This window comes from Salvelinus alpinus, chromosome 2 (assembly GCF_045679555.1).
Source record: "Salvelinus alpinus chromosome 2, SLU_Salpinus.1, whole genome shotgun sequence".
Classification (NCBI taxonomy): Eukaryota; Metazoa; Chordata; class Actinopteri; order Salmoniformes; family Salmonidae; genus Salvelinus; species Salvelinus alpinus.
Genome location: NC_092087.1, coordinates 75413466 through 75436685, shown reverse-complemented (window position 1 = coordinate 75436685; position 23220 = coordinate 75413466). Strand labels below are relative to the sequence as shown.

The 23220-nt window shown below is 43.3% G+C and overlaps 1 protein-coding gene across 1 annotated transcript in view; it reads right to left on the bottom strand.

Moving 5' to 3' along the window:
- LOC139567743 (STE20-like serine/threonine-protein kinase) overlaps positions 1 to 23220 on the bottom strand; it is a 35247-nt gene that overhangs the window by 5368 nt on the left and 6659 nt on the right. The window contains exons 3-14 of the mRNA XM_071389205.1: positions 16474 to 16522; positions 15817 to 15966; positions 11972 to 12044; positions 11466 to 11660; positions 11088 to 11169; positions 9500 to 9631; positions 8331 to 9221; positions 7966 to 8096; positions 7438 to 7561; positions 6681 to 6860; positions 1988 to 2117; positions 835 to 959 (exon numbers count right to left, since the gene is read on the bottom strand). Coding sequence (XP_071245306.1) covers positions 835 to 959; positions 1988 to 2117; positions 6681 to 6860; positions 7438 to 7561; positions 7966 to 8096; positions 8331 to 9221; positions 9500 to 9631; positions 11088 to 11169; positions 11466 to 11660; positions 11972 to 12044; positions 15817 to 15966; positions 16474 to 16522 — 2262 coding nt within the window. The remainder of the gene's footprint in view (positions 1 to 834; positions 960 to 1987; positions 2118 to 6680; positions 6861 to 7437; positions 7562 to 7965; positions 8097 to 8330; positions 9222 to 9499; positions 9632 to 11087; positions 11170 to 11465; positions 11661 to 11971; positions 12045 to 15816; positions 15967 to 16473; positions 16523 to 23220) is intronic.

Genomic DNA, 23220 nt, shown 5'->3' with positions numbered 1-23220 from the left:
GAGAGAAATATAGGGAGGAACGGAGAGAGAGAGAGAGAGAGAGAGAGAGAGAGAGAGAGAGAGAGAGAGAGAGAGAGAGAGAGGGAAATAGAGGGAAATAGAGGGAGGAACGGAGAGAGAGAGAGAGAGAGAGAGACAGAGGGAAATAGAGGGAGGAACGGAGAGAGAGAGAGAGAGAGAGAGAGAGACAGAGGGAAATAGAGGGAGGAACGGAGAGAGAGAGAGAGAGAGAGAGAGAGAGAGAGAGGGAAATAGAGGGAGGAACGGAGAGAGAGAGAGAGAGAGAGAGAGAGAGAGAGAGAGAGAGAGAGAGAGAGGGAAATAGAGGGAGGAACGGAGAGAGAGAGAGAGAGAGAGAGAGAGAGAGAGAGAGAGAGAGAGAGAGAGAGAGAGAGAGAGAGAGAGAGAGAGAGAGAGAGAGAGAGAGAGAGAGAGAGAGAGAGAGAGAGAGAGAGAGAGAGAGAGAGAGAGAGAGAGAGAGAGAGAGAGAGGGAGCGAGAGGGGAGGGGGCAGAAACACATCATTAGCTTCCATAGAAATGAGATATTTGAGATATTAGACTAGTTCCCAAAGTGTTAGCCATTTAGTTGTCTTGTCCGCATTTTGCAAAACAATGACGCATCATTGTTGAATGCAGAAACAGATATACCCAGGCATATTTCCAATTTGATTTAAGATGTTATGAGTCAAAACTTGTAGTCAGTCAGTATTATGCCTCACTCAATCCCCCAACCTGTTCAGGTATTTTGCACCTAGTGGTTCTGTTCAAGACTAGGGTTATGAGATCTGATCCTGAATCAGCTGTTGTTTGTCTATCTGGAAGCCTCACTGTACCTTCTCGTGTCTCTTGAGCAGCTGGTGTCTCTGCATGAAGTACTGGTCTTTCAGCTGTTGTTTAAACAACTGGTGTTTCTCCTGTAGGTGGCGCTCTTCCAGCTCCCACATGGCTGCCTCCCGTGCTGCAAGGACCAAAGACACAAACTCAGTACAAGGAAACACTGCATTACACGGAAGTTCAGCATATTATTACCAGACACAAAACCCCACCATTGTAATCAGATCTTTCATCTGTATTTCTTTGTATTTGACGTTGACGAATTTTGGCACCCAAAAAACATGTCACTAGATTTGACTAACTGGTTAGCTTGGAATGTGTTTGTGAGACACTTCCTTCAGAAGTTCATTTTCTTTCCCTTTCTAACATGATTCATACCGTTCTATCAGCTAGTCATCAAGGCCTACAGCTTGTGAACATTTCTGTGGAGCTATTTCTATAAGCTGATGTGTATGGGATGATTGGAATCTGACCAGGCAGGGTTAGTAGGCTGCTGTTCAGTTCATGTTAGGTTCTCAGCATTAATAGGTATTATGAACTGGGTGGTTCGAACCCTGAATGCTGATTGGCTGAAAGCCGTGGTATATCAGACAGTATACCACGGGTATGACAAAACATGTATTTTTACTGCTCTAATTACATTGGCAACCAGTTTATAATAGCAATAAGGCAGCTCAGAGTTTGTGGTATATGGCCATTATACCACGGCTAAGGGTTGTATCCAGGCACTCCGTGTTGCGTCGTGCATAATATTGGTGATATACCACACCCCCTCTCGTGCCTTATTGCTCAATTAGAGTCAAGGCCTGACGGGGCCTTAGGTTGAACTTTGTAGAGCTTCTGTTTTCAGTTATATACTGTGTCACTGTGGGTTTACGGTTTCCATCTCACACACACACAGTAAGGTTTACCATATTTCCTTTAAGTATGCTGGTGATAGCGGCTAGGGTAGACTGTGTTTCTATGTGGTGACTCTGACCTTTGTAAGGTAGTGCATCTATCCTACTGCAATGTGCAGCTGTGCTACTTGCGTCTCACACAGAGCTATGCATCTTCTGTGTGTGGTTAAGGCCGGGTTTTCCCCCTCTGAAAGGTGCTATGGCTGACTACCTATCTATAGTTTATGTATCACGCAGAGAGATGCATCTTCACCTCTGAGGAGCTGTTGTTTGTGGTTGAGACAGTCTCTCTCGATGGTGGCCAGCTCGTGTTTGTGTTGCTGGATGATCTTCTTCAGGTCGCAGTCCAGCTCCTGCTGCTGTTTCTGCAGGAACTCCTGCTCCTGAGGAAGAAGAGGGAAAGACAGCTGGATAAGTGAAGAATCTCTATATGCCCCTCAAACTCAACTCTGGACCTCCAAGCCAGTTCCACTGCATTTATTCATTGTTCCCCTCTAATTGAGGACTTATTTAGACCCGGGACACCAGGTGTTTGCAATTCATTATCAGGTAGAACAGAAAACCAGCAGGCTCCAGACCTCTTAGGGTAGGAGTTGAGTACCTCTGCTCTACACTGTGTGATCCAGGCAGAAGAAGAGAGAAAGAGTGATATTAGTCAAATGAAAAGGCCATTAGCAGGCCAACTGAGACCAAATTCACAGAACCAAAACACACCAGGAGTCACAGGACATTGTGTCATATCTTAGTTAGTCGATGAAGTTGTTACACTTACTCAGATTGCCAATACAGCCCTAAAACCAGGCCTACAATGTCACTTGAGTAAATTAAGAAACACCAGGAGAGAACTGTGTCGGTACAGTTTAAGAGATGAACAGAAGAGAGATTCAAACCAACCCGTAATAGCACGGCAAACAGAAACCACAGGCTGACGACGCCAAACAACACGTGTCTGTCCGTCAATTTGGAATGGCTGTCTTCACCTCATCTCAACTGCTCTAGTTCCCCCAGTCGACTCCAACAGCACGAGAGAGAGTCACCGTAGAGTATCGAGGCTGGCAGACAGGTCTAGCTTGTTGATGTTACCCCCCCTATCAGGACAGACACATAATCTGACCAACCCTACTGTATGGGGTCTGGACTATGGGTTTCCATTAAAAAAAAAAGAAGAGTTTACCTGGGGATAAGTCTGGCTTGAGTTAATGGACCACACTGTGGAAGCTGGCAACAACGTGGCGACAGGACGTAGACTAGACGGACTAGATGTGCTGGGTCATCGAAAACGCCGGACGTCGGACGTCGACTGGCGGACTTGATTCGTTTATGGGCAATGCACTGCGAATGTTGTTTTTTTCATTGCTAAGTTCCAGGTTGATTGAAATGCTAAGTTTAGGGTTGATGGCATTTCCTCTATAGAAATGTGTCAAATCCCAAAATAGAACACTGCTGCATTCCCTTTAAACCAGCCCTCCACATATTGATCAGTCCAGGTTTTAAGGAAAGGAGAACGCCCACAAAGCATTCCACTCACACACACGCACCAATATAAACACCGCCGTCTCAAAGTCAGTGAGTGAATCTACTGCCATGTGAGAGAGCAAGAATAGGACACATTTCAAACCGAGCGGGGGAATCCTACAACTTACATCCTGCATGGGGGCGTTGAAGAGAGTGCAGGAGGACAACTGAAAAGATAGAATCATACCCTGCGCCACTCCCTGTAGATCACAACAGATTAGACCTATACTCTACGAACTCATAACATGTAGCCTGAATGCCAGTCTGTTTGTTGCATTACTGCCAACACTCGTTTTCATGCATGACCGTATGGGAAAAGGAGTTGGCAATAGTGCACAAGCAGACTGGCACTCAGGCACCATACAGCACAGTAACCTGGGCCACACATTGTAGACCAGAACAGATTATACTCTACTAATCATCAGCCACTCATCCATAAACATTGCTGGCTAAGTTAACCATTCCACTGACACACTGTTACACCCCCGTAATATACAGGCAATGTGTTCCACTGTGATTCACAGGTGGGTGGATTGTTAGAAAACGCATCAATAGTGTTGGACCGTACTGTAACTTGTGTTGGAAGATACTGTAATCCTACTTGATGAATGTTTTGAATTAAAATGACCTACTGTATAATAATACATACACAAACTCTATTTTTGACCAAAAACAAACCACACAAGACAAGTTTTGAAAAAGAAGAAGAGTAGCCCAAAAATTCCCAAAGGCACTAAATGACAGTGATCTTGAAAGCAGTCAACGGAAGAATTGGAGAGTGACATTGAAGGGACAGTCCAAGTAGGAAAGCCACACCAGAAGTGTTCCACAACAAACTACCTCTTCACGTGGAGTTGTGATTATATCCTTTTGTCCCCCCCGTTTCACGATAGCGTTTCTCTTGTGTCTGGGCTTGATTCGCATTTCCTGTTTGAACTACGGCATGAGGCAGCCCACAAAGAAACACAACACAGTGACAGCAGAAACAACACAAGACACAACGAGGCTTTGATATGGATTTGTGTTTCAACTCATTAGCCAAAGTCTATGAGAAGTAGCCTGGTGCCAGATTTGTATGTATGCGCTGCATGAGCCAACATCTCGGACTATAGCCTAGTCGGAATCATTTGGATTCAGCACATAGGCTACAGATCTGGGATCAGGTGACGAGAAGTGACCGTTTCAGACATAGGTTATATGAACCCTATGAGAGAGATCTACTGTAACCACAGGTGTGTCAGTAAAACGCTAGCTGCTATAAATAGGCATTGGATTGTTGTGCAGATTGGGCTATCCTCTTACGATGGCACACTATGGGATTAATAGTGAGGACAGACATCTAAACATTCACATGACTGTCAATGCTAAACAAGGGAAACCCTTCCAAATAAGATTGAGAATATATCATCTCTGTCAGCTGGACTTAACTACCCTGTGAAATGTAAGACATTGAAAATAAGACTAGTTCTTAGAATTTCTTGTGGCATGATGTCACCAATACATGCATATTAAAACCACTTTTAGTGATCCAGTTCAACAGTACATCATGCATATTAAAACCACTCTTAGTGATCCAGTTCAACAGTACATCATGCATATTAAAACCACTCTTAGTGATCCAGTTCAGAGCTCATCGATAGCCTGGGAAAACAACTCATCTCTGCAAGAGTAGCTTAGTATATTTTTGTCTTTCAATAAGTGTTGTTGTTGTTGAAAAGACAACTAGTCCTTGTGGTCTTTTCCTACCAGCACTGACTTGGCTGATAGCTTCTTTACTGAGGAAAAATGTACTTGCGACAACGGTGATATGTGGTGACAACGGTGATATGTGGTGACAACGGTGATATGTGGTGACAACGGTGATATGTGGTGACAACGGTGATATGTGGTGACAACGGTGATATTCTCACCAAGCTATCTTAAGGTGACTGTAAGTTGCTCTGGATAAGAGAGTCTGCTAAATGACTAAAATGTCAAATATAACAGCAAGACATTGTAGTGCAAACAATCCTGCAAATCACAGACAGTCAATGAGAGTCCAATCGCTGCTTAGCCTAATCTAAGACGGATCAACATGTTTCTTTTCCACAAGTGTACTGTACACCGCAAGCACACACACAGCATCAGTTACAACATTCACATACCACACACACACACTAGTGTTGTCATGATACCAAAAATGTGACTTTGATAACGATACCAGGATTAGTATCATGGTACTTGATACCATCACTATACTCAATATCAAAACGATACCAAAACAATACCACGGCTAAAAAAGGCACATTGGCCAAATGTACAGAATGGCACTTGATCCAGATAGCCATGAATGTGTTAATGAATCAGTTATACAGTCATACAATTTGACTTAGTTTTTACTAATCTAAATACATAACATAATGGTAGTCATTTATTTGAATGGTAAATCTCTATTGATAAACTGGGTAAATCAAGATGTAGCCTAGGCCTATTCACAATACAGATTAAGAAATCATAGCCACCCCCCCTTTTTATATATATATTTAAAAAATGTCTCTGCCTTTTGGGCCCCTTATGTGCTTGGGCTCCGAGGATTCAGCCCCTGTAAGCCCCTGTATTAATCAGGCGCTGGGAGTGTGTGCATGCTGGTTTTGGCTGATTCAATGTGGTAACAGATGAAAAACAATCCATTTCCCTTCCATTTGTGGCCTTGTTTTATTGTACTGATCAACAACATTTGCATAGAGGAAGCAATATGTTATTTTATAAAAGTGCGCGCTGTGTCTTCACCATTTAATGATGTCATTCAAACACAGTGACAGAGACAGGAGAGACCTGAGGCGAGGGAGACCAAGTGAATGAATAACGTTTTTGGCAATGACTGTATGGTTTTTGGTGACAATCAGCTTTGTAATCAGCATATTTTGCATTATGGTTTGCATTACTATCACAAACAAAGTACTAGGGTAGGGAATTGATAACTTCACCTGAATGCTAGCAAGGAAAGTTAGCCTAAAAAGCTGGAAGCTAAAAAGTTATCTTATTACATTGTAAAGTGTTCTAGCCTGTAATGAGCATTGTTTTGCAGACAGTAATTAACAGTTGCACAATTTCTACGTGCTGTGTTGCATTATTCAAGTGTGTTAACTTCTGTGCAGCATGAGAGGAGAGCTAACATGATGCAGCCCAGACTCCCAGTGTGAGCAGTGGTTCCTCAGGACAGGCTACAGCTAGCAATGGGTAAGTGAAGCAGGCACGGTGCTCTCGTGCTATAAGTGGACCGGCTGTGCTGATAGGCAGACTTGATCCTCTCTCAATCAGTAAACGACGTGAGACACATTTGACAGAAGAACCGAAAGTACTGAACCGTTTTTCATGTTCTAGTATAGAAAAAGCACAGAAGTTTGGGTAAACCGTGCAACACTAACACACACTGCCAACTACTTCCTTACCTCTTTCTTGTGGTTCTTGAGCATGTTCTGGAACTTGGACAGCTCCTTGTCCTGCTCGGCCTTGATGCGCTTGGCCTCGTCCCTCAGCCGGTTGGTGTGCTCCTGCTCCAGCCTCTCGATGGTCTGCTTCTGCTGTCTCTCCAGGTTCTCCACTTCCTGGTCGTAGTGGCGCTTCTTACTCTGTAGAAGGAGGATGTCATTTTGATTCGGTGTCAGTTCGTCACTTTCGCTAGAAATATAACTCGTTTTCAAACACTGGTCATCAATGAAAGATTGGCATATTACAGAAAGCGATGGCATTTCAATGGCATCCCGTTTGCCTTGGATTTACTAGCTGGCTAGTGGATTCAGTCTCTGTCTAAACTGTGAGTGGCAGGTTGACTGACATACAGGAGGATTTACCTAGTCCAGAAATAAGTCATGACGTAACAGGAGCAAAAGGCACATGGAAGCTGTGGTGTGGACGGGACATACCTCTAATACTGGGCAGGGACCAACTGGTCTTACTGGGCTAATTCAGCTTACTGTTTCACAGTCATGTGTGGTTTAGCATGCTCCTTCAGGATCGGTTGTGACCACACCAGTAGGCAATCTTCTGTCACTGTGCTAGGTTGGACACAGTGTGACTGGGGCCAGGGTTGCGAATAGGCAATTATAGTACTACAGCACTACATGCAATTACAGTACTACACGGTACCGTTCAATAGGTATCAAAGCACCTCCCATTGAGGCTTTGACAAGATAGATAGTGACTCACGGTCGTCTCCTGTTCGAAGCGGCGGCATATCTGCTCTTTCTGCTGCTGCAGTTTATTGCTGAGCTGCTGCTGGGCCCTCTGTTCCTCTTTTTGCAGGAAACGCAGCTCCCTCAGCTCCTGACGCCTGGGAGAGGAGGGGGAAAAAACCATGAGAGAGGAACATCTTTTTCTCCAAAAGGAGATTAAACAACCCAAAGCAATGGAGGAAGGGTCTCTCTCAAGAGACCAATGAAAACGTTATATAACAAGATATCTCTATGCATGCGACTCAGTAGCACTTTGATATGCAAATGAACTGAGGACAAAAGGGGGTGCAACTCAATATTAGGAGGGTGTTAATGTTTTGTACACTCAATATACTAAAATAGCTACATTCACTAGTTCATGCAGTTCAGTTAAGCTTGAGCTTAGGCTCTAATACTGCAGGAGCTTATACTGCAGGAGAGATGGATTATATCTTTGCATAGTATTGGCATATATTTCAATGCATAATGCTCAAAATGCTAATTCATGTAAATGAATCTTTACCTGAGGAACCTCATCTCCTCGTTCTTGGTGTCATTGTCGGTGATGATCTTCGACGTTGTCACGCTAACCTCGACTCCATCCACCACGAACCTACGGGTCTTCTTCAGTGTCTTCTTCTGGCGCTTGGTGTCCTGAAAAACAAAATGGTGGCACTAAATATACCATCAATATACTGTAGTTGGACTACTTCATGGGATAAAGCGGTCATTATAAACATTACAATTCATAAGCATTTATAACACCGATAATAATGTGTGAAGCATTTATAATGGTGTATTCATGAGGGTTACTACTGGATTACTTAGCTATTACCAATGGATTTGATCAAAGACATCCTCTAAAGAGAGTGTATTGTGATGCCGTACCTGTATGGAGAGGGGTCCTGGCTCCTTGGTTTTGGTCAGGAAGCTGGAGATGGACAGGTTCATGTCTATGCTGCCGTTATCTGCAGCAGAACTACTCCCAGAGTCCGAATCCCTCTCCTTCTCATCCTTAGACTTCACTGGAGTCCCTGTCTCCGCAGTTTGCTTATACTCCACTCTCTCTTTCTCTCCTTCCTCCTCTTTACAGACCGCTGGAGATGCAGGTGTGAGTTTGTCTTCCACCTTAGTCTCCTCTGGGTTTGTCACGGTAACCTTTGCTTCCCTGCTAAGCTCCTCGTTGGCTGGTTCCTCCTCAACTTCCATCTTGTCTCCTGTTGGCTTTTCCTTGGCCTCTGTCCCTTCTGCGGTGATCTCATTCGTCTGGACCTCAGCTGTGTCCACTTCCTTTTCATCTTGATTGGATATGGCCAGTTGTTCCATCTCCTTGTCGGCTATGGTGACTTCAGCATTGGAAATGGTTCCTTCTAGTTGGGGCTCTGCTGGTTTCTCAGCTGGTTCTGAAGAAGCTATCTCACTGGGTTCTGTTGGGGAAAGCTCTGTTATTTCTGGAACCTTCTCCTCCTCTTCCTTCACCTCTACTGCTTTCTCACTGGCTTCTGTTGTCTCTCCATTTATTGGAACACCAAGGGTCTCATCCATTTTCTCCACTTCTGCAGGGACAGCAGGCTCCTCGACCAAGCTAGTGTCCACAACCAGGTTCTCCTCTGGCTTGACAACGCTTGGTTCAGGGATCTTTTCAACAATCTGTGGTGTTGGGATAACCGGTTCAGCCTTCTCCGGTAAAGACTCTAAGATGGAGGCTGAGGGAGACTGAGGGAGTTTCTCATCCTCCGAGCTGGCAACACTGGCATCGGACGGTGCACGTTTGTGACCCTGAAGAAAACGTGATGAAAATCAAAATGTAGGTTAAAATAATCAATAGATAATGTCTCGATTAGCTTTCAAATAATAGAACTGTGAGAATGATTCTAAATAAATCCTTCTAACCAAGTCAATCATTTTCCTTATTTTAGTCCAGTCAGTACAGACTGCAGCCTGTTCTTTATAATAAACGATGAAGACCACAGAAGAATACACACTGTCCATCTATAACGTTTCGCACTCTTTCGTGTGGTTATTTTTCTAACCGAGCTGTCTGTGGTGTAACATACCCGCTGTGTCTCTCCATCCTCCTCCTCCTCTTCCTCCTTGTGTTCCTCAATCTCCTCGTAAACCTCAGCCTTTGCTTCAGCGATCAGCTCCCTCAGCGGTCTGCTGTCTGTCACAGTACTCAAAAATGGATGCTGCAACGATAAAAGAAAAAGATGCATAATATTGAGGACACTTTTAGATATGAAGACTACTATGTCCTCTTGAAGTGTACTACTTACGCCGCATCTGAAAAGACAACATAAATATTTGTGCGATTTCAATATTGCAGTGAGGTGCAATTGAGACACATCACACAAATCAAGATACACAATTTAAAGAATAATACAGTGTACAAAACATGACATAGACTAACCAGGTGAATCCAGGTGAAAGCTATGATCCCTTATTGATGTCACCTGTTAAATCCACTTCAATCAGTGTTGATGAAGGGGAGGAGACAGGTTAAATAAGGATTTTGAAGCCTTGAGACAATTCAAACATGGATCGTGTATGTCTGCCATTCAGAGGGTGAATGGGCAAGACAAAATATTTAAGTGCCTTTGAATGGGGTATGATAGTAAGGGGCCAGGCGCACCAGTTTGAGTGTGTCAAGAACTGCAACGCTGCTGGGTTTTTCACACTCAACAGTTTCCTGTGTGTATCAAGAATGGTCCACCACTCAAAGGACATCCAGCCAACTTGACAACTGTGGGAAGCGTTGGAGTCAACATGGGCCAGCATCCCTCTGGAACACTTTCTAAACCTTGTAGTCCATGCCTCGATGAGTTGAGCCTGTTCTGAGGGCAAAATGGGGTGCAACTCAACATTATGAATGTGTTCCTAATGTTTTGTCCACTCAGTGTATATTTAGTCAAAAATGTGAAGTACAATCTTCATAACAACTCAAAACAATCTGATTAATACACAAAGCACACTGTCTTCCCTACTTTAAGGTACTGCAGTCATAATGCATCCCTTTTCCAAACACCAAAACCAAAGTCTTACCTTATCCTTCTTTTGTCAGGACACTGAACATAATCAATCGCCGGCCTAAGAATATGCAGCTTCTTCGCTATCAACAAGTTCGTCGGTGGTATACTACTATTCAGTATTTTATAACGATACTCCTGTTGTACTGTCCCACACTGAGCTCATGTGTGTTTATGTCCTCCGTACGCCTTATAGTCTTACTGTCCGTCTGGAAGTCATTCTGTCTAGCTTTGCGGTCGCTCTTTAAACCCTTTCGGAAAGAAAAGCCTGTTGTGCTGACGGAGGCACAGAGGGGATAAGTAAGTGTCGTTAGCGCGCTAGCTAGCACACCAGGTACCTGGCTGACACAGATGTACCTTAGATGCACCGGCTGAGCAGCTATCGCATCATGATCAGGGCCAATATGGCCATGTATTTCATTCGACAGGTGGCCGTGGGGCGGAGTGCTGTGCTAGGGGGGGGGGGGGGGGGTGAGGGAAAAAACAGGAGGAGGTGAGGTGAGGAGGAGAGGAGGTGGGCTGAGGAGAAGAGGAGGGGGGCTGAGGAGAAGAGGAGGTGGGTCGAGGAAACAAAGGGGAAAGTGAGGGCAAAAGGGGGCAACAGGTGTGTCACCATTACCTGTAGAAGTTGTGCCACATTCCATCTGTTGTCCACATTCTTATCGAGACACTTTCTTAGGAAATCACTGAACTCTGGAGACCTGAAGAGAGTGAATGGAGATCACTTGTAATAACTACAACATTGAAAATGGGCTACAATTAAACAGTGTCATGTATAGAACCATCTCAACAGATATGGCAAGTGCAGAGAGGAGTGAATTAGTGATATAATCTCTCTAGGCAAGAAAGTGCAAGAAGAGGAACATTGTGCAGAGTGACAGCGTATCAAAGGGGCATTTCTTCCTTCCCATTTAATTGAGGGTTTCTGAGGCCAAACCTAGACAGAAATAACTTGTCTGCCAGGCTGCCACATCACTGACTGACACGCCAGACTTACCAGCGCGACGGCTGCATCAGGGTAGGAGGATCGGCCTTGGCTATTTTCAGCAGGACTCTCATAGGGTTCATCTCGTGGTTGGGAGGCTCAATCTGGGCCATCTCGATCAGAGTCACCCCCAGGGACCAGATGTCAGCCTTGTAGTCGTACGGACGGTCCTTAAACGTCTCACACATCACCACCTCCGGGGCCATCCTGGGAAGAACCAATCAGAGGAAAGGAAATGTTTCAGTGAAATATGAATGACCAATGAAAAAGGGACAAAATATATTAGGTGAAACGCAAATGACTATGAAACGAATTGTGTGGAAATGTGGAATTGTAGCATTTTTTGTACAGTAATATTGGGATTTTGTAAGGTTTCAATAAATTGAAATGCAAGTAAATATTTGTTTGGGGGAATACATTAAAAAGTATATCAAGATGACTGGCCAATTCAGAAGAATGGGGAGAAATAGTAATTTGATGAATTACGACAACATGACATGTTTTCATGTTGGACTCACCAGTATGGCGTCCCGATGAAAGAGTCTCTCCTCTGTAGTGTTTTGGTATTTTTGGCCGACACACCAAAGTCAGCTGAAACACAGACGGGAAACAGTGCTGCTATTAGCAACTAGGGTACAACATGTTGTTGTTGTTCATAAGAATTAACCTAAGCCAGGGGTATTCACCCTGTGGTCTGCGGCCCCTAGAGGTACTGCAGGGGGTCCACAAAAATATATACAGTATATATTGAAGTGTTTTTAAATGTTTTTTACTTAAATGTTTTTATTAATATCGCTAGCATCAACACAATATTTTTTAAATGACATACACTACCGTTAAAAAGTTTGGGGTCACTTAGAAAATGTCCTTGTTTTTGAAAGAAAAGCATTAAAATAACATAAAATTGATCAGAAATACAGTGTAGACATTGTTCATGTTGTAAATAACTATTGTAGTTGGAAACGGCTGATTTTTGATGGAATATCTACATAGGTGTACAGAGGCCCATTATCAGCAATCATCACTTCTGTGTTCCAATGGCACGTTGTGTTAGCTAATCCAAGTTTATCATATTAAAAGGCTAATTGATCATTAGAAAACCCTTTTGCAAGTATGTTAGCACAACTGAAAACTGTTGTCCTGATTAAAGAAGCATTACAACTGGCCTTCTTTAGACTAGTTGAGTATTCTTTCAAGAACAAGAACATTTCTAAGTGACCCCGAACTTTTGAACAGTAGAGTACCTACAGTAGAAAATAGGATATTATCTTATTTCTAATGATGTCAACTTTATTTCTCAACTCCTAACATCGAGCAAATTACACTCACTGTATCTGACATAGGCTTTGAAAATACATCCGCGAATAGGCTACTAGTGTGGCAAGTGCCGCTGGCTGCTGGTAAGCTTTCTTGACTTGGACATACATTTTTTGCCTACACATGGCTAACCTTTGTTTAACCAGATAAAAAGGTGCTCTTAGCGAAAATGTGTTTGGTGTTACCATTCTAGCTAATAGGCTATGTTCAGGACCACAATGGAAATAAGTCCCAGACTTTATTGTGTTTTATCCCCTAGGATTTCACTCATGTGCATGTGTCTTTTTCAGGTGTGATTGTTTTTTTAATATGGTCAAATGAATAAAAATTTGGCCTCCTGAGTGGCGCAGCGGTCTGCATCTCAGTGCAAGAGGCGTCACTACAGTCCCTGGTTCGAATCCAGGCTGTATCACATCCGGCCATGATTGGGAGTCCCATAGGTCGGCATACAATTGGCCCAGCTTCGTCCGGGTTTGACCGTCATTGTAAATAAGAATTTGTTCTGTACTGACTTGCCTAGTTAAATAAAGGTTACATTTAAAAAAATAATAAACAAAACAATTATGTGAGAGTTCCTCTTCCAATTATAACACAGCTAGAAGAAGGAGCCAGATGTCTCACCGGATGGATAAATCTGAAGCATCCGCTTAAAACTACCAAATATAATGATGAGAGGAAGTCCAGTGGCGGGAAGTGGGAGAAGCTGAAGCTAGATGAAACTTGCCGACATTCGACAAATTTACTCATTGATTAAACAATACAGTTCTCTTCCAAAAACTACAATATCTGTTATGAACAGAGTGCCCTAAGTTTTGTAGACTTGACCCTTTAGAAAAAAATTGAAAAAATGGCATTGTTTAGGAGTGCAAGAGCGAATTGAGTTATTGCACACCCTCAGTTCACAGACTAGGCGTTCCCTAACAGAAATATGCAAATACATGCTAGAACGTGCCAATAGGATTGCGCTAGCTGGTGCTTGGCTCTGCCCAAACCTGGCTTGTTCTGCCCATTAAGCTTACTTTGCTCCCATTGGGAACAACACTGGTGGTGTATCTTGGGTTAGTTACCAGTATCTTTGATTATGATGTGGGAGGTCAAAATAATGAAAATCTACCAAATCTATTAATTGAAACATGTTAACTACTTATCCTTGCCAGTATTATTCACCTGATGATAAGACAAGACATGTGACATTTTGTTTTCTGCTAACGTATGATAGTGGTCCCAGGGTCACTGGCTTTCCTGGGAGGGGGTCCCTGGGCAAGAAATAAGAATTTAAAAATAAGAAAATGTTGAAGACCCCTGGCCTAACCCAATCTATACAAGTTAAACAATTGTTTCTGAAATACATATAGGCCTTCAGCCAAATCCAGGCTTATTCAAAAGCATAACAGTAATCATGTTAGCGACACGAAAAACATGCAACAACAAAACTTATTTTTACGTAACGAGTGCATCTGTACAATGACATCATGTGTTGTTTATAACAGAGTGTGTGTGTGTGTGTATGTACGTGTTTTTGTGTGTGTTTGTGATTAATCTTTCACACAAAGTCTCTCACTGCCTGTCACTGACATGCAAACAGGCACTTTCACAGCCACCTTTGTTGTCACTGTACTGATACAAACCCTACTTTGTTCTGCATTATCACATCAAGACTGTTACAGGCACAAAGTTATGACTCATCCTAATACACAACCTACTGCATGATGAGTCGGGAGCTCACTGTGTGGAGCACCCCTCACTGTTTACCAATATGACAGAACAATGATGACATGCAGGCTTTCCTAACACGCAATCGATTTGTAGGCAGTTAGCATTGCCATAACTGAGTGACATAAGTGATTCGTAGATGACGGCTACAATATTACGTGATGGAATATTTCTGTCTGCATATTGTGTTATAAATGTTATGATAAACCTAACAAACAAATACCCCCTTATTCCTCTTTTTTCTCTTCCACATCTGCGCTAAACATATTTGGTGTTTTATAGCGGTGATATCATGCGTTTATTTTGACTAAATGCACCAACAGGTGCACTCTCTAACATCCAAGAATGCACTTCTACGGTGTATCCAAAAACTCCCCCTGACCCTATTAAAAGCGGCAATATGTAACTATTTGGTGAACATAGAAATGTCACATAGAAATGTGAGTTATAAATTGTTCTCATTGACAGCAAGTCTAAGAAGCGGTAGATCTGTTCTGTGTGTGCTATTTCTATGATTCCCGTTCTTATGTTTTGTTTTTGTGTCTTTTACTTTTGGTTTTGTAAACCAGCTTCAAACGCTGAAAATATGGTTGCAGTCATTGCAGCTGAAAGTGGCACAACCAGTTATTGAGTGTAAGGGGGAAATTACTTTTTCACACAGGGGAATTGCTTGTTGCATAACTTTGTTAATTAAAGAAATAAGTATCCATTTGATTGGTTATTTGTAAACTCAGGTTCCCTTTATCTAATATTAGGTTTTGGTTGAAGATCTGATAACATTCAGCATTAAAAAAAATATGCAAAAACAGGGGCAAATACTTTTTCAAGGCACTGTACAATATTTTGGATTATTGAAAATGTATTTCACAGCGGTTTAGATGGTACAATGATTCTCTACACATTGCTTGTTTTGTCACAAACCGAAATTAGGCGACCTATTAGAATTTTAGAAACCAGGTAATGGTGGAGCGACAGCCGAATAACCTTGTGTATGGTGTATGGTAGTGCATTCCACCTTAGTGGTGTGCATTTTTACTATGACTGAAAAGTGTCTTCTATTAAAGGACTAAATGTACATGTGAAGCACAGATAGTTGGTTAGGACAGTGGTTTTCAAACCTCTCCTAGGGGACCCCTGGACGTTTCACAATTTTGTTGTAGCCCTGAACTACATCACCTGAAACACCTATCCAGGGGTTTGATTGTTGACAAGTTGCGTCAGGTGTGCTAGCTGTGGAATAGTTCTAATACATGGGACGGCTGCGGGTCCCCAGGGAGAGGTTTGTGAAACACAGGGTTAGGTAACTCCCAGCCCCTCTTCCCCAGTCTCTTACCCAGTTTGACGTCTCCGTTCAGGGATAGCAGGATGTTCCCAGCCTTCAGGTCTCTGTGGATCACCTTGTTGTCGTGGAGGTAGAGGAGAGCCTGGAGGGTCTGCTTACACACCACCCGGATCTGGGGCTCCGTCAGGGGCCTCTCTAGCTCTGAGGGACCGGGGCCACATAAACACATACTTAGCATTCCTCCTCACACACTGGGTTTCACTCACACTGGGTTTCACTCACGCTGGGTTTCACTCACGCTGGGTTTCACTCACGCTGGGTTTCACTCACGCTGGGTTTCACTCACACTGGGTTTCACTCACGCTGGGTTTCACTCACGCTGGGTTTCACTCACACTGGGTTTCACTCACGCAGTCATGCAGTCGCAGTCACACACACACCCTCAGTAACAGGACTGAGCTGGCTTACGGCCGTATCAATGAAGAATGTTAATACTGATACCTTATCAATGTAGTATGAGGGTGGTCGACATCGTGTTGGTGCTAATCACTGGTAGTTCAATATCAGTTAACTGTTAACTATACTGTTTTATATGCATCACATTTCAGTCACATAATAATGTTAAATACATTACCATTGTTACCAATGATTTTTCACTCATCTGCTTATCATATTCTTTAGAAGTAGGATGTAGGAAGGCTGACTCACCCAGCATGACTGCATCCACCGCTCCACCTGCACAGAACTCGATCAGGATCTACAAAATAAGAGAAGAATGGTTACAGTAGATCCAGTACAGTGGATTAAAGAAAACTAACAGCATTCATCTAATGAGGTAAAAATACCATAACAGCTTAAATACCATAGTAACAGGTAAACATACCATACATTTACAACAAACAATAGTACTTTGAGTGTTTACAGCTATACAAAGACCCTTTTCCATTGTACTATAGGCTAAGACGTCACTGTGTCATGTGGTCTTTGTCAATGGAGTCCTGTCTGGACCCAGTAGCCTTACAATTCAATGCAAAGGGTCTTAAAGGGTCTCAAGTTCAATGATATCAAGATGCAACACACTTAACTCTACCTATCCATCACTTAGGCCTAAGTTGTTACACTATGGACCAGCAACATTCTCCCCTCCATACTTAAACCCCCCCCCCCCCTTGTCACCTGCTTCATACACAAACAACACTTTTAAAGTCTCCTTCTTTTAAAGACCAAACTCCCCGGTCTGTGGCCCATATTCTTAGAGTGTCTCAGAGTAGGAGTTCTAATCTAGGATCAGTTTTCCCTTTTAAATCAATGAATGAATTTGATTATATGGACATTAGAGAGGACCTGATCTTAGATCAGAACTCCTACGGAGACGTTCTGTGTATAGAGGCCCTGCTGTGTAAAACAATTTGAAAGTGGGTTGAACAGTGAATCTCCTCCTGCCCAGGTTCAGTGAGTGAAACCTGCTGAGCCTTAAATGGTTTCAAGGAGCTCTCAATACGGCTGCCTTGCGCCGCTGAGGTAAGAGGATTGGCCAGAGGGGCCATTCTGTTGCTTTGATCTGAAGGCTTTCTCAGAGTACACACATGCAGCCTAGCCTAGCGTAGCTAGCCAGAACATAGCCCTTTCCCCAAATAGGATTAGGAGTTTCCATGCACGCCTCAGGTGGGAGGGGGCTATCTTTAGCTGCAGCAGCGATGAGGCTAGGTATTTGGAGGAGAGAGACAGCTAGCCATTCAGTGTAGGGAGGTAGTATCGTTCGACTACATTAGTCCTGATACGTCAATAGACTTTGGACTGTATCAGGGCTATAGCCTAACCTAGCCTAGCATGCTGCGAACACTACGTACACAACAGAGAAACAATTAGGCTAACAAAAACAAAACAACAAACTCAATTTATCCACGGCCCTACTGTGCTCAACACAGTAAAAATTGAGTTAGTTAGGGCTGAGTAGAATAGAGAAATGCTACTGACAGTGAAACAATGGAAGACATATTTGATGAGAGGTGCCAAGAAGAGGAAGACAAAGCACACTTCCTCAATGTAACACAGTCAATGAGAAATTATAGGTACTCTCTATTCTCCTTTTGGCTAGTATTTAGAGGGAAGTTGACCTGCTCACCTATTGAGGTTTAGAGTCAAACATAATTATTGCAACAATGACCCGTGTGAGCTTTCTAAGAAGAACCAATTTTTTTTTTTTTTTTTTTTTTAGGAGGTAGACGAGCTTTAATATTGCAGATAGATTGTGGCTTCCATCAATGTAATTGTCTGCATCATTTCCAATCCCCCATATACAACAACAACAACAATCCTTTACTATGTTCCCCTAACCCTACCATCCCTCCCCCAATTGGAGTAAACTAATGGACAACAACTCTTAGGCTTCTACTTCCAGATTATACATACTATATACATTTCACGGACACATTATATTTTACAATAGTTATCTTTTTGTTTGTTTTTAGTCCCATCCTTCAGCTCCTCAACCCCTCCCATCTATCTCTGATCACCATCCAGTTGATTTCTATTTGCCATATATTTTCACACTGTGCTGTGAGATTTTACAAAAGATGAACCAATTCTTAGTTTAGCCTTATTACAACCATATCAAACATAAAATTAAACAAAAACCTTTCATTCTACCCAACAAAACTCTTGTAAAATAAGACAGTATGCTCTGCCTAGCCCAAGCTTTGAAACAGTCTTGTCATTCATACAGGCCCTTGTAGTGTTGTTTCACTGGTAGGCGGGCTGTTGTTTTAGTCCAGCTGCATGTACAATAGTGTACAATAGGCAAAACAGTGGGTCTTTACAGTGGCAGGCGGGTAGAGAGGAACTACAGGGCTGTCACCATGACTTCCTCTCCCAGCACACACACAGCCCTCTGAGGAGCCATTCATTCTCAGGACACAACTCTGAGATAGCAGCTGTGTGGCTAAGATCCTAACCAAAGGTTAAAAAGGTCAGGTAAATTGTGGTTTGGGAGACAAAGATATGCAACATATGAAAAAAGAGGCATATGCTCTGACCCGTGATTAGGCCTAACAGTCTAAGGTCAAGTACATTGTGGTTAGGATAGGAAATTAGAATGGCTGAGTCTGCGGATCTGTAGGTAACAGCCCCGTCCCTTTTCCCCAGAGCTGAAGATCTGAATCACGTACTGCGCATGTTTCTTTATCTTTACGCAAATAATGTTGTGGTCACCCTCCATTCACATTTCTCACTGTCAATCATTAATGATCATTCTTTATGTTTTACCAGTGAAAAGTCCATGAAGCATCTGCATTACCAACCATTTGAACTCAATCAGTTTCATGGGGATATGCATTTACTGTGCCTTCGGAAAGTATTCAGACCCCTTGACTTTTTCCACATTTTGTTACGTTACAGCCTTATCCTAAAATGGATTAAATATATATTTCTCAGCAATCTACACACAAAACCCCATAATGATAAAGCGAAAACAGGTTTGTAGAATTTTTTGCAAATTAATTAAAAAAAACATTTACATAACTATTCAGACCCTTTGCTATGAGACTCGAAATTGAGTTCAGTTGCATCCTGTTTCCATTGATCATCCTTGAGATGTTTCTACAACTTGATTGTGGAGTCCACCTGTGGTAAATTCAATTGATTGGACATGATTTGGAAAGGCACACACCTGTCTATATAAGGTCCCACAGTTGACAGTGTATGTCAGAGCAAAAACCAAGCCATGAGGTCGAAGGAATTGTCCGTAGTTCTCAGAGACAGGATTGTGTCGAGGCACAGATCTGGGGAAGGGTACCAAAACATTTATGCAGCATTGAAGGTCCCCAAGAACACAGTGGCCTCTATCAGTCTTAAATGGAAGAAGTTTGGAACCACCAAGACACTTCCTAGAGCTGGCCGCCCGGCCAAATTGAGCAATCGGGGGAGAAGGGCCTTGGTCAGGGAGGTGACCAAGAACCCGATGGTCACTCTGACAGAGCTCTAGAGTTCCTCTGTGGAGATGATAGAACCTTCCATAAGGACAGCCACCTCTGCAGCACTCCACCAATCAGGCCTTTATGGTAGAGTGGCCAGACAGAAGCCACTCCTCAGTTAAAGGCACCTGACAGCCCGCTTGGAGTTTGCCAAAAGGCACCTAAAGACACTCAGACCATGAGAAACAAGATTCTCTGGTCTGATGAAACCAAGATTGAACTATTTGGCCTGAATGTCAAGCGTCACGTCTGGAGGAAACCTGGCACCATCCCTTCGGTGAAGCATGGTGGTGGCAGCATCATGTATGTTTTTCAGCAGCAGGGACTGGGAGACTAGTCAGGATCGAGGCAAAGATGAACGGAGCAAAGTACAGGAGAGATCCTTGATGAAAATCGTCCAGAGAGCTCAGACTGGGGCGAAGGTTCACCTTCCAACAGGACAACAACCCTAGGCATACAGCCAAGACAACACAGGAGTGGCTTCGCGACAAGTCTCTGAATGTCCTTGAGTGGCCCAGCCAGAGCCCGAACTTGAACCTGATTGAACATCTCTGGAGACACCTGAAAATAGCTGTGCAGCAACGCTCCCCATCCAACCTGACAGCGCTTGAGAGGATCTGCAGAGAAGACAGGGAAAAAACCCAAATACAAGTGTGCCAAGCTTGTAGCCTCATACCCAAGAAGACATGAAGCTTGTAGCCTCATACCCAAGAAGACATGAAGCTGTAACCGCTGCCAAAGGTGCTTCAACAAAGTACTGAGTAAAGAGTCTGAATGTGATATTTCAGTTTTTTACTTCAAAAACCTGTTTTTGATTTGTCATTATGGGGTATTTTGTGTAGATTGATGAGGGGGGAAAAAACGATTTAATCAATTTTAGAATAAGGCTGCAGCCAACAAAATGTGGAAAAAGGCAATTTACAATTGCGACCTGGCCAAGATAAAGCAAAGCAGTTCGACACATACAACAACACATAGTTACACATGGAGTAAAACAAACATATAGTCAATGATACAGTGAAAAAAAATAAGTCTATATACAATGTGAGCAAGTGAGGTGAGATAAGGGAGGTGAAGGCAAACAAATATATGTATAAATAAATAAAAATATAAAAAGGCCATGGTGGCGAAGTAAATACAACACAGCAAGTAAAATAAAAACAAAAAAACACTGGAATGGTTGGTTTGCAGTGGAAGAAAGCGCAAAGTAGCGCAAAGTAGAGACAGAAATAATGGGGTGCAAAGGAGCAAAATAAATAAATAAATACAGTAGGTAAAGAGGTAGTTGTTTGGGCTAAATTATAGATGGGCTATGTACAGGTGCAGTAATCTATGAGCTGCTCTGACAGCTGGTGCTTAAAGCTAGTGAGGGAGATAAGTGTTTCCAGTTTCAGAGATTTTTGTAGTTCGTTCCAGTCATTGGCAGCAGAGAACTGGAAGGAGAGGCGGCCAAAGGAAGAATTGGTTTTGGGGGTGACCAGAGAGATATACCTGCTGGAGCGCGTGCTACAGGTAGGTGTTGCTATGGTGACCAGCGAGCTGAGATAAGGGGGGACTTTACCTAGCAGGGTCTTGTAGATGACCTGGAACCAGTGGGTTTGGCGACGAGTATGAAGCGAGGGCCAGCCAACGAGAGTGTACAGGTCGCAGTGGTGGGTAGTATATGGGGCTTTGGTGACAAAACGGATGGCACTGTGATAGACTGCATCCAATTTATTGAGTAGGGTTTTGGAGGCTATTTTGTAAATGACATCACCGAAGTCGAGGATTGGTAGGATGGTCAGTTTTACAAGGGTATGTTTGGCAGCATGAGTGAAGGATGCTTTGTTGCGGAATAGGAAGCCAATTCTAGATTTAACTTTGGATTGGAGATGTTTGATGTGAGTCTGGAAGGAGAGTTTACAGTCTAACCAGACACCTAGGTATTTGTAGTTGTCCACATATTCTAAGTCAGAGCCGTCCAGAGTAGTGATGTTGGACAGGCGGGCAGGTGCAGGCAGCGATCGGTTGAAGAGCATGCATTTAGTTTTACTTGTATTTAAGAGCAATTGGAGGCCACGGAAGGAGAGTTGTATGGAATTGAAGCTCGCCTGGAGGGTTGTTAACACAGTGTCAAAAGAAGGGCCAGAAGTATACAGAATAGTGTCGTCTGCGTAGAGGTGGATCAGAGAATCACCAGCAGCAAGAGCGACATCATTGATGTATACAGAGAAGAGAGTCGGTCCAAGAATTGAACCCTGTGGCACCCCCATGGAGACTGCCAGAGGCCCGGACAACAGACCCTCCGATTTGACACACTGAACTCGATCAGAGAAGTAGTTGGTGAACCAGGCGAGGCAATCATTAGAGAAACCAAGGCTGTCGAGTCTGCCGATGAGGATGTGGTGATTGACAGAGTCAAAAGCCTTGGCCAGGTCAATGAATACGGCTGCACAGTATTGTTTCCTATCGATGGCGGTTAAGATATCGTTTATGACCTTGAGCGTGGCTGAGGTGCACCCATGACCAGCTCTGAAACCAGATTGCATAGCGGAGAAGGTATGGTGGGATTCGAAATGGTCGGTAATCTGTTTGTTGACTTGGCTTTCGAAGACCTTAGAAAGGCAGGGTAGGATAGATATAGGTCTGTAGCTGTTAGGGTCAAGAGTGTCCCCCCCTTTGAAGAGGGGGATAACCGCAGCAGCTTTCCAATCTTTGGGAATCTCAGACGACACGAAAGAGAGGTTGAAAAGGCTAGTAATAGGGGTGGCAACAATTTCAGCAGATAGTTTTAGAAAGAAAGGGTCCAGATTATCTAGCCCGGCTGATTTGTAAGGGTCCAGATTTTGCAGCTCTTTTAGAACATCAGCTGACTGTATTTGGGAGAAAGAGAAATGGGGAAGGCTTGGGCGAGTAGCAGAGGGGAGGGCAGTGCTGTTGTCCGGGGTAGGGGTAGCCAGGTGGAAAGCATGGCCAGCCGTAGAAAAATGCTTATTGAAATTCTCAATTATAGTGGATTTGTCGGTGGTGACAGTGTTTCCTATCTTCAGAGCAGTTGGAAGCTGGGAGGAGGTGTTCTTATTCTCCATGGACTTTACAGTGTCCCAGAACTTTTTTGAATTTGTGTTGCAGGAAGCAAATTTCTGCTTGAAAAAGCTAGCCTTGGCTTTTCTAACTGCCTGTGTATATTGGTTTCTAGCTTCCCTGAAAAGTTGCATATCACGGGGGCTGTTCGATGCTAATGCAGAACGCCATAGGATGTTTTTCTGTTGGTTAAGGGCAGTCAGGTCAGGAGAGAACCAAGGGCTATATCTGTTCCTGGTTCTAAATTTCTTGAATGGGGCATGCTTATTCAAGATGGTGAGGAAGGCATTTTTAAAAAATGTCCAGGCATCCTCTACTGACGGGATGAGATCAATATCCTTCCAGGATACCTCGGCCAGGTCGATTAGAAAGGCCTGCTCGCTGAAGTGTTTCAGGGAGCGTTTGACAGTGATGAGTGGAG